The sequence below is a fragment of the Phascolarctos cinereus genome, unplaced genomic scaffold (genome assembly GCF_003287225.1).
Source record: "Phascolarctos cinereus isolate Bilbo 61053 unplaced genomic scaffold, phaCin_HiC Scaffold_1;HRSCAF=81, whole genome shotgun sequence".
Lineage (NCBI taxonomy): Eukaryota > Metazoa > Chordata > Mammalia > Diprotodontia > Phascolarctidae > Phascolarctos > Phascolarctos cinereus.
The window spans coordinates 175,440,560-175,456,997 of record NW_027555514.1 but is presented as its reverse complement, the minus strand read 5'-3'; the positions used below and the strand labels follow the sequence as shown (position 1 = coordinate 175,456,997).

Below are 16,438 nucleotides of genomic sequence, written 5' to 3'. Positions count from 1 at the left end.
CCAGGTCTGCTGCCAGGGACCTAGATCTATGAGTCCAACTCACAGTCCATCTGGGTCCGTGAGGTCAATTTAAAGCACCTACTTTGTATAATTAGACCCCCTGCATCCAATCACATATGAAATTCTGCCAATTCAATCTCAGCAACATTTCTTAAAACAGTCCCCTCTTCATTATCCCCACAGCCACTCCAAGAGGATGATTTCTCATTACTATGCCCTTGAACTACAGCAATAGCCTTCTAATTTTCCTCCTTTACTCTCTCCCTACTGCCTCCTAATCAGCCTTCATATTGTTATCAGATTCATATTCTTGATGCACAGATACGATTGTCATTCTACTGCTCAAAACTTTTCAGTGGTTTCTTTTTATTTATCAAATTAAGAACAAATTTTAGTCCTCCTCTCACCTCTAGCTCAAAATATTTTCTCTCTTCTCAAATATTCTTAGAGCAGTTTGGGTCTGGATCTGCATCTGATTCTGGACATCTCCTTTGTTTCTATCACTCCTTGCCTCCATGTCTTATGTGGAATGAGATGACATGATTAATATAATAAATACAACATGATATGGTATGATATAATCTAGTAAAATAATATTATGCATGCATATACATATATATGCACATGAATATACAGATATTAACTCCACTATTCTATGAGGAAAAACAAACTTTATTATCTGGAATGAAATGAATGCTGTGGCATTGTGTTTTCAGAAGTAAAGAAAAGTTATCTACAATTACAGTAATGGTATGAGGTGACTGGTTTTAATCTCACAGCTAAAATATTATAAATAGCTGTTTATTATTTTATTATTGATTCATTGTTAATAAGATATTTTAGTAGTTTTAATATTCATTTAATCCTATCAGATTCAGGGTTTAAATAATATAAAGATATGAGCATATATTTACAGAAAAATGGTTCTGTACTTTATTAAATAAATCACATTTGATGAACCAGACTGAGGGTGGTAAGCTTGTGAATTGTGTTAAAATTTTATTAATTAATTAGTAAATATTCAAATATACCCTTGAATTACTCTTGAACTCAGGATGTTAAGATTTAATATGGTAAAAAGTCAAGTAGCAGAAGGAAGTGTGACTTGTAAGTGAGGTTGGTAACCAAATAACCTTGTCACACACAAAATGTAGTCCTCTAAACCCTGCTTTACATGGTTCACAAACTTTACAAACCTTGCTATACATGATAGCCTCTGACTTGGATTTTTTTCCTTTTCTTAAAGGTACTTTTTTTTTTTGCTTTTTTTGGTGAGGCAATAAGGGTTAAGTGACTTGCCCAGGGTCACACTTTCCATAGATATTTCCTCAGGAAATCTTACATACAAAGTGCCTGACAATGTTTTGCCAATTAATGACAGTGACTTGTCTGTTTTTCTGTTTTGTTTTTTGTATATTAATTACATGTAACTATTATTTCATTTGTTACTATGTAGATTATATGCTCAAGTAATAGTTAGCAAATTGCTACAATTTTATCATCACTTTTAAAATGGAGAACAAATAAAGTAGATATAGAATGTAAAGGATACAACCTATATACAACCTTTACATACAACCTGAGAAAAAGAGTTCTGATAATAAGGAGACTAAGGGAACTCTAGTCAGAAGGGGCCAATTAGCCTGTGGATGTTTCTGAATCTAGTTTCTACTGCATCACATGAAGAAAATCCACCTGAGAATAAGAGAGGTTGCTACAGCCATAGTGCAGAGTCCTAGCAATGGGCAAAATTACTTTATTTGTGAAGGTGAAAGGCCAAGAAATGAAAGGTCAAAAAATCCTGATACAAGAGCACTGCCAATATGGTACAAATGAGGTAGCAGATATCTCTTTTGTTATGCCTGTGACCTGCATGGCCATATGAACAATGAAGGTTCATTTCCATGTAAGAAGATGAATCCCAAATTTTCAGTTTCAAGAAAAGAATATGGGACCCCAGATGGAGATCATCTCAGACCCAAAAAAGAATAAGAAAGACCTCATTGGTCTTTCTAACACACACAGAGTACCACTATCAAAATAAAATCAGAGTGGGGGCCAAGCCAAGATGGCTGAGGAAAGGCAGCAGCGCAGCTGAACTCTCTTAACATTCCCCCCCCAAACAACTTTAAAACACAGGCAAACTTCATTTAATTGTGCTTCTTTATTGTTCTTCAAAGATATTGTGGGGGGTTTTTGTTGGTTTTTTTGTTTTGTTTTTAGTAAACTGAAGGTTTGTGGCAACCCTTCATTGAGTAAGTCTATTGGCACTATTTTTCCAACATCATGCACTCACATCATGTCTCTGTGTCACATTTTGGTAATTCTCACAATATTCAAACTTTTTCATCATTATTATATCTGTTATAGTGATCTTTGATGAATGATCTTTGATGTTATTATTGTAATAGAGGTGGGGGAGACAAACTGCACAAACTGTGTTTTCTGACTGCTCCACTGACCAGCTGTTTCTCATCTCTCTCCCTCTCCTTGGGCCTCCCTATTCTCTGAGACACAATATTGAAATTAGGACAATTAATAACCGTACAATGGCCTCTAAGTGTTCAAGTGAAGAAAGAGGCAATTAATGTGGCAAACTTCATTTTTGTCTTGTTTAAGAAATTGCCATAGCCACCCCAACTTTCCCTAACCACCATCAGTATCAAGCCAAGTCTCTCTACCACCAAAAAGATTACGATTTGCTGAAGGCTCATATGATGGTTAGCATTTTTTTTTAGCAATAAAGATATTTTTAATTAAGGCATATATTTTAAATATAATACTATTGCATGCTTAATAGACAATGGCATAGTGTAAATATAACTGTTATACACATTGGGAAACCAAAACATTCATGTTATTTGCTTTATTGCTGTAATTCCCTTTATTGCGATTTCCACTTCATTGTGATATCTGCTTCATTGCAAGGGTTTAGAATAGAACCCACAATATATTCAAGGTATATCTGTATTGCCTCGGATCAAATTTTGGAGTGGCAGAGCCAACAAAATGTCAAGAAGAGGCATTTTTCCAGCCTAAAACAAACTAGGAAGTCAGCAGGAGAGGTCTATGACACCAGAATGGGTTTGGCCAGGAGTGCACGCAGCAAAAATTATAAAAGAAAACTGCCCTGATATCTTAGATCTAGGGGATAAAATGGAAAAGTAAAAAATCTACCAATCACCTCCTGAAAGAAATCCCAAAATGAAAACTCCCTGGAATATTATAGCCAAATTCCAAAGCTCCCAAGTCAAGGAGAAAATATTGCAAGCAACCAGAAGGAAATGATTCAAATATTGTATCACCATAATTGGGATTGCATAAGATTTAGCAGCTTCCACATTAAAGTAGTGGAGGCCTTTGCCAGAGGATAAAGGAGGTAGGATTATAACCAAGAATAAGCTACATAGAAAAACTGAAAATAATCCTTCGGGGGGAAAATGGATATTTAATGAAATAGAAGACTTTCAAGCATGGCTGATGAAAAAGACAAGAGCTGAATAGAAAATGACATTCAAACACAAGACTCAAGAGAAGCACAAAAAGGTAAACATGAAAGAGGGGACTTAATAAAGTTATATTGCTTAGATTCCTATATGTGAAAATGATACACGTAACTTCTAAGAATTTTATCATTATTAGGGCAGTTAGAAAGAATCTACATAGACAGAGGGCATGGATGCATGGATTTATATTGGGATGATCTAAAAAGAAATAGTGATACACTGGGAGAAGGAGGAAGGGAGAGACAGAATGGTGAAAACTTTCTCACATAGGGGGAATACAATAAGAGCTTTTGCAGTAAAGAGGAAAATGGTGAAAGGGGTGGGCAATGCTTGAACCTCATTCTTTTCAGAATATATGTGTGTCTCTGTGTGTATACTCATACGTACATAAGTACACATACAGGGGAACTCAGTTGGGTATAAAAATCTATCTTGCCCAACACGAAAATAGGAGGAGAAGGGGGTAAGAGGAAGGGAAAAAGAGAATGATAAAAAGGGAGGATTAAGGGAATCAATGGTCAAAAGTAAAACAGACTTTTTAGGAAGAACAAGATAAAAAGAGAGATGATAAACAGAAGAAAATGGGATAGAGGGAAATACACAGTAAACATAACTATGAATGTGAATGGGATGAGCTCACCCATAACGGATTATAATGGATTAGAAACCATAATCAAACAATTTGTTATTTACACAAGAAAAAAAGAAAGACATTTGAAAAAGAAAGACACACGTACACAGTTAAAATAAAGGGCTTGAGCAGAATCCAATATGCTTCAGCTGAAGTTAAAAAAAAAAAAGAGGCAGGAACAGGAATCATAACATCAGACAGAGCAAAAGCAAAAACAGATGTGAGTAAAAGAGAAACCAGGAAAACTACATTTTGCTAAAACTTACTACAGACAATGAAGTAATATAAAAACAATTTTAAGTTTCTCTGATAAAGGCCTCATTTCTCAAATATAAGGAAGCTATATTTGAAAATATAGTTGATAAGGGCAGCTAGGTGGCACAGTGGATAGAGCACCAGCCCTGGAGGCAAGAGGGCCTGAATTCAAATCTGGCCTCAGACCAAACACTTGACACTTACTAGCTGTGTGACCTTGGGCAAGTCACTTAACCCCGATTGCCTCACTTAAAAAAAAAAAAGAAAGAAAATATAGTTGATGAATAAAAATAAATAATATTTATAAATAGATATATTAAATAAAGCACAACTAGGTGGTACAGTAGATGGAGAAATGGACCTGGAGTCAGGAAGACTCATCTTCCTGAATTCAACTCTGGCCTCAGACACTAGTTATATGTTCCTGGGCAAATCACTCAATCCTGTTTGCCTCAGTTTCCTCATTTGTAAAATGAGCTGGAGAAGGAAATGGCAAACCACTCTAGTATCTTTGCCAAGAAAACCCCAAAATAGGTCACAAAGAGTTATATATAACTGAAATGAATGAATAACAAAAATACTAAATAAATTTAAAAATAAAGAAATAAAAATATTTGAGAAACAGGGAACTGAGTCATATTTATAAAAATAAAAGCCATTCCCCCAATTAATAATTGGTTAAAGGATATGAATAGGTAGTTTTCAGAAGAAAAAATCAAATCAAATAGGCATATAAAATATTCTAACTCACTAATAATTAGAGAAATGCAGATTAAAAAAATTCTGAGTTACCACCTCATACCTATTAGAAATGACAAATGCTGGAAGGGGATAAGAGAAAATAGGTACACTAATGAACTGCTGGTGGAGCAGTGAACTGGTCCAACCACTCCAGAGAACAATTTGGAACTGTGGCCAAAGGGCTATTAAGTTGTGTATTCCCAGTAATACCACAAGGATCTATGGGTACTAAAATTTTCATAGCAGCACTTTTTGTGGTGGCAAAGAACAGAAAATTAAGGGAATGCTCATCAGTAGGGAACAGCTGAACAAGTTGTGGCATATGATTGTGACGAAGTACTACTGTGCTGTTTTAAAAAAATGACAAGGGAGATGATTTCAGAAAAACACAGGAAGACCTATACGAACTCACGCAAAACAAAAAGAGGAGAACCAGGAGGTCCTTGTACGCAGTAACAGCAATATTGTAACAATGATCAACTTTGACTTAGCTGCCCTAATCAATTCAATGATCCAAGACAATTCCAAAGGACCCATGATGAAAAAATGCTATCCACTTCCAGAAAGGGAGAACTGATGAATTCTGAGTGCAAACTGAAGTATAATTTTCTCACTATTCTTCTTGCTTTTTTTGCTATGTGGTTAATATGGAAATATGTTTTACATTATTTCACATGTATAATTAATATTACATCACTTGCCCTTTCAGGGGGAAGAGAGGGGCACAAGGGAAAAAGAGAATTTGGAACTCAAAAAAATTTTAATGATAAATTAAACCATAATTTTTTTTAAAAGATACAGAGGCAGACTATTTCCATTTAAATGTGAACTCAAAGGCCATATATCAAGTGCAAGTGGGAAAAGAATTTTCATTTGATATAAAGCAAGCTATTAACCCAAGAACCAGCACTGAGTAAGAAATGATAGAAGGCCCAAGTTTGTTATCAAAAATTGTAGCAAATTATCAAAAAATATTGTAACAAGAGTTCTGGGTAAAGACTTTGATGTTAAGAGTATTAGAGAGATTTGAGTCCAAAATTAAAGAGGTTTTAAAAACAGGTAGAAAAATTTAAATGAGATATTTTAAGTAAGATTTCTAGGCTGAAGAAGAAACCAGAAGGTGAGGTGGCCCAAAGGCCTGTGGTCATAAGAAATGGAACAAACCACTGGCTTGATAGAAAAGGACTGTTTAAAAATGTTCACAAGGAAAGTGCTGCATAGAATTAGCAGCTCACAAATACCAAAGTCCACCTTACTTTCCAGGTTGTACAGAGAACTCCTGAAAAGGAAGTTGCTTCAAGTAAAAAAGACACTATATATATAAACTCAAACTTTGCCTGTGACTAAGAGGAAGCTGAATGCAAGCAAAGGGAGAGAAGGCTGAACCCAGAGCCAATAACTTTGTTTCCTAGAACCTCAGCTCCACAGTCCCCTAAGTAAAACGAACAAAAGCCCAAGCTTGAGAGTTTAAAAATTCCAGTACAGAATCTATAACATTGATTAACTTAGTTGAAAGATCAATAGACCATAAATGAATTAGAAACAGTCAAGCTGTAAACAGGCTAAATTGTGTTGCCTCAGAAGAAAGAAAAAAGGGTTATTCATTTATTTAGAAGTAATTCATGGTTGAATTATATATAATGTTATTTTGTGCTTATTGATGTGTTATAAAGGTGCTATTTATTCCATTTACCTATCATTATTATAACTATCACTGCATGTCCTCCCTTAGTTTCTAGGGGTTTTTTGACACTACAAAAAGAGCAAATAAATATTTTTATACATATATCAGTCTTTTTCCTCTTCTATCTCTTTGAAGTATTCATGTAAATGTCTTATTAGTGATGATTTTGGGGTGCCCCATATATTTTTACCCCAAGGAGAAATATAACCTCCACAAAAGCTATAGCTACTGTTACTGTATTTTAAGAATCAAATAGAATGTTTAGGATTTGGTGATTAGATGTGGTAGCTTTTGAAAAAACTGAAGAGTTAATAAAAATGGTTGAAGAAAAACTATGGAGAAGACAGAGAAAAAAAGAAGAGGAGGAAAAATTTTCTTGGGAGATTATCTTATGAAGAAAAAAAGGAACTTCATGAACAGTGAGTCTACAGAGACTGTTAAGAGTAATGGAACTCTGCAGTTCCTCCTCACATTCAATAGACTGGCAAAAATGATTCTCCACAAAAAGGAAAATGGCAAATGTTGGAGGGACTGCAAGAAAATAGACTCCACTGAGGCAACTAAAGTATGAATTGGTCCAGCCATTCTGGAGAGCACTTTGTAATTATGCCCCAAAAGTCTTTAAGCTGTATATATCCTTAGTTCTATCACTAATATGCATCTACCCCAAAGATAACAAAGAAAAAGACAAACACATATATCCTCAATGAGATCAAGGAAAGAGGAAAAGAACCCATATGTACAAAAAATAATTGTGGCATCTCTTTTTGTAGTAGTAAAAACCTGGAAACTGAGGGCATGTACCACCTATTAGGGGATGTCTAAACAAATTATGAAATATGAGTATAATAGAATATTATTGTACCATAAGAAATCATTAAAGATAGTTTTAGAAAAAAATGGGCAGACCTGTATGAATGGTTTCAGAATGAACGAGCACAACCAGGAGAACAATTTATATAATGAAAACATTATAAAGAAAGCAAACTATTCACTTCCTGACAGAGAAGTGATGGACTTGAAATGAAGCAAAAGAAATATATATTTTGGACATGACTAATGAGGGAATTTGCTTCACTTGATTATTCATATGTGTTAGAAGCATTTTCTTTTTATCTTAAATGAATGAACTGAATAGTGTGGGACTGTGCTTTCAGAAGTAAAGTCATATGAAGTTGCAGTGATGGTTCAAGGTGATTCTGGGTGTTATTTTTCTCCCAGCTTAAGTGCAAGTAATTGTCTAAGTCTTTGTAATTGTTGATTCTGCAGTAAATAAATCTGGTAACTAATATTTATTTAATGCTAGGATACTTGGAGTTTTGTAGAGAGTGAAAATATGAACAATTACTGAGGAGCTCATGAAAAGTTAGTTCAAAAGTGACCTATAAGTGAGGTTAATGGTAAAAATAACCCTGTTACATGTGAGAGATTTTTCTCCAAATGCTGCTACACACACACACACACACACACACACGGGTCCTCTGACTCTAAATCCAGAATTCTTTCTAATGTGCCACACTGGCATATACCCACTTCTATTCTACCCAGACACAGTCTAGTCAAACTGCATGTGGTCTACACTTTCCTGCCTCCAAGTCTTTGTTCACATAAGTATGTATTATATCTCCTGTGAACTTGAAGACAGTAAAGACCTTGTTGTATTTAACCTTTATTTCTTCTGCCCTGCATATAGTAAGCACATAAATTCTGGTTGATGTTAAAGTTGCTGATTGAAGAGAGAATATACGTGAAAAGATGTAAAACAAATAATTTAATAAATCCATTATCCACTCCAAATTAGCCATTGTTGTCAAATCTAGAGAAATATGAAGTGATTAAAACACATCAAACTGATAGATACTAACCTGGGGGAGAAGGGAGTAAGTTGAATTGTCAATGGTGAAAGAGTACAATAATTCTCCATCATACCACATGCTCTTCCCCATAGGGGAATTTTGTTTAGTCATAGCAAAGAGATTGGCTGGGTCACAGCATTGTTCCATTTCTTTCCTAATAGAAACGACAAAGAGAAAATTTAAAGCATGTTAATCATGTTAGATATCAGAACCAGAGACACTAAAATTCCTTACAAAAATATTAACCTGCTGAGAAACTAGTGTCTACTATATTGGATGAGGATTATTAAATCATCTCAATATTGGAATCACAATGAAATGTAAACTCCCTTGAAAGCAGAAATGCTTTGTTTTTGTTTTGTATTTTTAGCACCTTGTACAATGTTTAGCACATGGTACTTGCTTAATTAATAGTTGTATAACTAAGTTGAATCACAGAATCATAAATAATAGAATTTTAGGCCTGTATTAGATGTTATATCATGTAAACCAAATACTTCATTTTACCAATGAGGAAGCTGGGGATCAGATTAAAGACTTTGTACAGAACAGATCAGCCAGACTAGAATAGAGGTCTAGGGACTTCTAGTCAAGTACATTTTCTATTATACTTCACTTGCTCTTGATTTGTTTCCTTAAGGGCATAATGGTTCTGTGTAATACTTTAAAAAAAACACTAAGAGCTTAGACAGAATGACTTAATTTCACCAAACTCGGTGGAATTGCTTTCATCTTCTTGTTCCATCCTTTTATTACCTCTAATTTGCCCATCTATCATTTCTTCCTATCATTCAACATCCACTTTTATTTCTATCATTTCCCTTCCACTAAAAGGGCTATTTGATCAGAAGAGTAAAGTCATATTGTGTGTTTAAATAAATTGTTATGTGAAAGAAAGAGGGCTCTTTATACAGTAAACATACAGCAAACCAGAGAGAAATAATTTAGAACCCTCTAAGAAAATGTAACTTATGGTTTCATAAAACTTGGATATTTTTAAAAACTGTAAAAAAGTTATGAACAGTGTGATTCTGGCTAGCTTCAAATGGCCATGAACAGCATAATGATGTAGTATGTCTTCTATTCCATCATTCACAGAATCACAGGGTTAGGTGGCAGTTCTGTCCTAGCTATACCTGAAGAAGATGCCTCTCTAAAGCATAACTAATAGAGTCATCCAGCCTTGCTAGCAAAACTCCAGTGGAGAAGGTGGAATATAGCTTATTCCACTTTTGTAAAGCTCTGATTCTTAGAAAATATTATATCAAGCCATAAATGCTTTCTCTGCAGTTACCAAACACTGCTGTTAGTTTTGCCACTTGGAGCCAAAATGAACAAATTTAATTTCTATTTCCTATGATGATCTTAAAACAAACAAAGAAACAAACAAAAAAAGCTATCATATCCTACCCAAATATTCTGTTCTCAAGGCTAACCCTCCCTGTTTCTTTCAAATGATCCTCATATAGCAAGATCTGGAAGCCCTTCACCAGCCTGGTCACTTTCTTCCAGGAACTTTCCAGCTTAGAAATGTCCTGCCTAAAGTATGGTGCCTGAAACTGAACGTGACATGTTCTTGATATGTTCTAAGACAGAAGAGTACCTTTTTCTTTCTAGACATTATGGCTAATTTTATTTAAGATAACACTGGTTTTAGAGGCAAATATGTAAAGAATTAATAACAAAAATAAAACAAATAAAAAACAAAAAATTAAAAGTTAATAACAAAAATTCTCCCATTGGAAACATAAGTCAAAGGATATAAAAGGGCAGTTCTCAACTTGAGAAATAGAAGCTATCCACTACCACCACATGAAAAAACAAATGCTCCAAATCACTAAAAATAGGAGAAATGCAAATTGAAATGACTCTGAGGTTCCGCATTATAATCATAAGATTGGCAAAGATGACAAAAAAGAAAAATAGCAATTTTTGGAGGGATTGTGAGAGGTACAGGCACAATAATGCAGTATTGATGGAGCAGCCATGAATTGATTTAACCATTCTGGAAAACACTTTAGAGCTATGGTCAAAAAGTTACTAAGCAGAAAGCAACCTTTGGCCCAGTAACACTATTGTTAGGCATTTACCACCAAATCAAGTACAGTGGAAACATATGTACAATAGTATTTATAGGAGAGGAAAGGCTGGCAGAACTATAATAACCTCAGAGTGGTTTTAAAACTCAATAAAAGAATTATATAACTACATAAAAATAGAAATTGGAATTCTTGAGAACACAAAAAAGACCAAAAAAATTAAAAAGCTCAAAATCACAGCATCATAGAATTTTAGTTGGAATGGGCCTCAGCAGTCACGTAGCCCGATCCATAGGCCGAAACAAATCTCCATTACAACATACTCATCAAATGATTATCTTGAACACCTTCAAGGAGAGGAGTCCACTGCCCTCTCAAGCAGCCTGTTCTCCTTTTGGATGGCTCTAATTGTTGGAAAAGTTTGCCTGACATAAACCTAAATTTGCCTCTTCACAACTTCTAGCACTGCTCTTGGTTCTGCCCTCTGCAGCCAAAAAAGTACAGGCCTAATCGCTATTTCACACAATAGCTCTTTGGCCACTTGAAAAGAGTTAGCTTGTTCCTCCAGATCTCTTCTGTCCAACCTAAACATAATAGATTCCTTCTACCAGTCTTCATATGGCATGGATTCAAGGTTCTTCACCATTCTGGTTGCCTTCTTCTGGACCCTCTCTGGTTTAATCAGTGTCTTTTTTAAACTGGGGTGCCCAGAAATGAATATAATACTGGTCAGATATATTCTGATAGAGCAGAATACAGGGAAACCATGATATCCTTATTCCTTGAAGCTAGGGCTCTCTTAATACAGTGAAAGTTTACATTATATCTTTTGACTGCCACATCATCCTGCTAATTCATCTTGTGCCTGGTATATATAGAGCCCCAAATAATTTTCAAACTATCTGACCATGCTGCCCTATATTTTACTTATGAAGTTGATTTTCATCCATATATAATCTTATTACAATTATCTAAAAATTTAATCTTATTACATTAAACTCAATGCTGTAGCCAACCAAGATCTTGTTGCACCTAATTGTCATCCAGAGAGTACAGACTATCTGTAGAAATATATAGTAGAAAATGTTAATGAAGCAAGAAAAAAAAGAGAGAATGGCAGAGATGAGACATAAAAAAGCAAAGCTGTAAGGAAATGATTAGAGAAAAGTCAAATGGATGAACATTTACACAAAATGTTTCCATATTAAGAAAAGAGGGCATATGAACAACCTAATTTTGGAAAAAGATAGTGACTCCAGAGGAGGACTGATGATGAAATATACCTACCTCTATTGCAAGATACTATGTGGTGAACAAGAGATTATACAATGAGACATCTGTGTTGTCAGACATGGTCAACATCTCAGCTGTTTTACTTAGAATTTTATTAAAAAAAAGTTTTGGTAGGGATAGTATGGGATATCACAATGATGTAAAAAAGTATCAGTAACCTTTGAATATTTGAGGTATAATGTAGATTTGCAAAAAATACAAAAGCACTTTTACTTAGGTAATTAGACCAAAGCACCCTTAAGCAATTAAAACCTCACTAAAAAAAAATATAAAAGGGAACAAATGTTTAGGAGTGCAAATACACAGAAGTGAATACAGAGACAATCTGGAAGAACAGAAGCTCAAAGCAATAACAGTAAAATAAAACATGATGTCTATACAAGCAAAGCATATTTATCTTGAAAAAAGTATGCATTGAAATAACTGAAGGATTATAGGTCTCCCAGAAGAACACAAGTTAAAAAACCTGAACACCATAATGAAAAAATAGTGAGAAAACTCTGCAGAATTTCTGATGATAGAATATTATGCCAGTTAAAAGTATCCATATATTACCTCCAGGGGAAAAAAAAAATCTCTACACTGCAAACTCTAAAGCTAGTCACTTAAGTTAACAATTCTAATGACAATCAACAAATTCTGCAAATATAGCCAGAAGACTTTCAATATAAAGGAAAGGAAATTAGAATAATGCAAAATTATTCTATGTCTACCATGAATCCAATTCACTTTAACTCAATAAACATTTATTATAACCTACTATATGCCAGGCACTGTGCCAAGCCCTGAGGATACAAAAAAAAAAGACTGTCTTTGACGTCAAAGAACTTACTAAATGCAAACAAATATATACTAAGCAAGCTATATACAAGATAAATAGGAAATAATTAACAGAGGGAAGGCACTGGAATTAAAAGAAGTTGGGAAGGCTTCCTGTAAAAGGTGGGATGTTAGTTAGGACTTAAAGTAAGTCACAGAGGTCAGCAGGAGGAGTGGAGGCGGGAGAGCATTCCAGGTATGGGAACAGCCAGAGAATGCCCAGAGCACAGAGATAGAATGCCTTGTTTGTGGAAAAGCCAGGAGGCCAAGGTTACTGGATCAAGAATCATGTGTTGGGGAGTAAGGTGTAATAAGACTGGAAAAGCAGGAGGGAGCCAGGTTATGAAGAGTTTTGAATGCTAAACGGAGCATTTTGCATCTGCTCCTGGAAGCAATGGTAAACCACCAGAGTTTATTTATTTATGAAGGGAGGGTGACATGATCAGACTGGTTTTAGGAAAATCACTTTAGTGGATGAATGGAGAATAGATTGAAGTGGGGAGAGACTTGAGGTAGGCAGACCCACCAGCAGACTATTGCGGTAATCAAGGCATAAGGTAATGAGTGCATGCGCTTGAATGGTGGCAGTTTCAGAGAATGGGGCATGTTCAGGAGATGTTACAACAGTAAAATCAACAGGCCTTCACAATAGCTTGGATATAGGGAGCAAGGAATTCAGGATGACTTCTAGTTTGCAAGCCTGAGGGACTGGGGTGGGCGGATGGCAGGAGATTATAATATCCCACTCTCAATTTTGGAAAAAATCTACAAAAAGATAAACAAAAGGGGAAAATATAGAACTGAACAAATTGCCTAAGAAACTAAAGACAAAATACGATGTTTTCTAAATGGAACTGCTAATGAATATAAGTATTTCCCAACACCACATGGGACTTTTACTAAAATTGACTATGTATTAAGAATAGAGATATGACAAACAAATAATACAAAAATAGTATACATATTCTGTACATGCCATAAAGATATAGATATAAATATAGATAGATAGATAGATAGATAGATAGATAGATAGATAGATAGATATATAATTAGTTCAGGGAAAACAAACAAAAAATGGATTCATGTTTTTTCATAACAATAACACATTCATTATATGTTATTATGTTTATATATTATATTAACATATATACTATTATACAATTAATATTATTAGCATTATAATATCAACATATATATGTTAATAATATAACAATTCATAGCAATAAAAACCTAGATAATGAATGAGTCAAAAAATAACTCATAGAAATAATTATTAGCTATGTGGAAAAACATGATAATGATGAAACAACACATGAAAACTCCTAAAATACAGCTAAAATTGTCCCCAGAAAAATTATATCCCTAAAAACATATTAACAAAATAGAAAAGGAGAGGACTAATGAATTGAATATGATTTTTTTTTTAAATTAGAAAGTCAACAAATAAATCTAAAATAAGGATGAGAGGAGATACTGAAAATTAGAGGGAAAACAGAAAAACAAAACAAAGAACTATAGATATGACAAATTAAATTAAAAGCTGGTTCTTTAAAATGATTGATAAACTTTTAGCCAACCTGACTAAAAAGCAGAGGGCAGAAAATCAAGTCATTAAAATGTAAAATTAATAAAGTGAAATCACAAGAAAATCAAAAGAAATAAAAAAAGAATTATTAGACTCTACTATACACAATTATGTGCTATCAAAACTGAAAACACAAAAGAAATAGTATTAACTTCAAAACTTAAAATACCTAAGATAATAGATCATGTAGAGATCTTAACCAAATCTCAGAAAAATAAACAAAACTATTTGTAACTAGTTTTAATTGCATAAATTCAACTACAAAGTTCTTCTTAAGGAAACAAAGCACAACTCAAGTAGTTGGAGGAATATTCGGTGCCCATGGCTAGGCTGGGCCAATATAATACTACCAAAGTTAATTTACAATTTCAATGTCATGCCAGTTAAATGAACAAAGGGATACTTTACAGAACTTAACTAGTTAGTTGGAAAAATGATTGAAAAAATATTCCAGATACTGATGGATTAATGGGAGAATTCTATCAAGATTTTAAATAACAATTGGTTTCAATACTATACAAATTTCTCTCAAAAATGTTTCTTTCTGAACCTCTGAAAACCCAGAAAATATAACCCTAGGGGGAAAAAAAAACCCTGGAACAGCTGAACTAGAGGAAAGACAGGGAATAGCAGTGCAGCAATTCAGCAAACCCAGTGCCTCAGCAAAAATAAGGGAAGCAGAACTACAAAGGGCCCCAGGCAGATAGGCACCCTACAGCATTCATCTGAAAGGAGCTGAAGAAAACAACCCAGAGTCTTCCTGAAGTCCCAGTCTTGCTGATTCCAACCCAACACCTCCAACTGTCAACCACGAGGAGATCCTGAAGCCCAGGTGGTAGAGCAGGCAAACAACAATACCTGGACCTCCAAGTGCCTCAGTGAGGGCGGGGGAACCGGTGGAAACCAGCTCAGAAAAACACCAGGTGCCTTAGCACTCTACCGCAAAGGAATCTCCCAGTGCATTAGCAGAACCGAGGAAGGCAGCATTGCAAGGGGCCCCAGGCAGATAAACACCCTGCAGCACACATCTAAAAGTAGCTGAAGAAAGCTAAAGGAAAGGAAAAGCAGGCAACCTAGAATTGCCTGAAAGTTCCAGCCTTGCTGATTCCAGCCCAACAAAAGGTAAGCTGTCAAAACCCTACAGACTCCAATTGCCAACATAAGAGGCCCCAGCACACAAAGCCAGTGACCAAGACCTAGGCTCCCAACACAAAAAGCTTGTGTCAATGCCCTCTGTTCCCCAGAAGGAGAGCTCAGTCTCTTTAAAGGCCAGAGAATAAAGAAACCATGAGTAAAAAAAAAAAACACATAGATTCATATTATGAGAAGAGTGGAGATCAAGACAGAAATTCTGAGGAGGACAACACTGTCAACAAACCCACTTCTGCAACATAAGAGGGGAATATGAACTGGTCTGAAGCCCAAAAAGCCTTCTTAGAAGAGCTCAAGAAGGATTTTAAAAGTCTAATGAGAGATGTAGAAGAGTCCTTAAAAAATACAATTGGCCAATTGGAAAAAAAGTACACTAAAGAAAACAAGTCCCTACAAAACACAATTGGCAAACTGGAAAAAAAGTATAATGAAGAAAACAAATCCCTTAAAAATACAATTGGCCAATTGAAGAAGAAAGTACAAAAACTAACAGAAGAAAACAAACTGTTAAAAACTAGAATTGGACAAATGGAAACTAATGACTCTATGAGAGACCAAGAATCAGTCAAACAGAAACAAAAAAATGGAAAAAAAATGTATGAAAACATAAAATACATCATCGGTAAAACAACTGACCTGGAAAATCAATCCAGGAGAGACAATTTAAAAATCACTGGACTACCTGAAAATCATGATGAAAAAAAGAGCCCGGACAGTATCTTTCAGGAAATCATAAAGGAAAACTGCCCGGAAGTCCTAGAACCAGAAGGTAAAATAACCATAGAAAGAATACATTGCTCACCACCTAAAAGAGATCCCAAATTGACAACACCAAGGAATATAATAGCAAAATTCCAAAATTACCAGATGAAAGAAA

The 16,438-nt window shown here is 34.8% G+C and overlaps 1 protein-coding gene across 2 annotated transcripts in view; it reads right to left on the bottom strand.

The window, feature by feature from the left end:
• Nucleotides 1-16,438, bottom strand: part of ST8SIA1 (ST8 alpha-N-acetyl-neuraminide alpha-2,8-sialyltransferase 1) — a 116,848-nt gene that overhangs the window by 77,436 nt on the left and 22,974 nt on the right. For both annotated transcript variants that reach the window (XM_020994277.2, XM_078155181.1), the window contains one exon: nucleotides 8,683-8,827. In XM_020994277.2, the coding sequence (XP_020849936.1) occupies nucleotides 8,683-8,827 (145 nt within the window). The remainder of the gene's footprint in view (nucleotides 1-8,682; nucleotides 8,828-16,438) is intronic.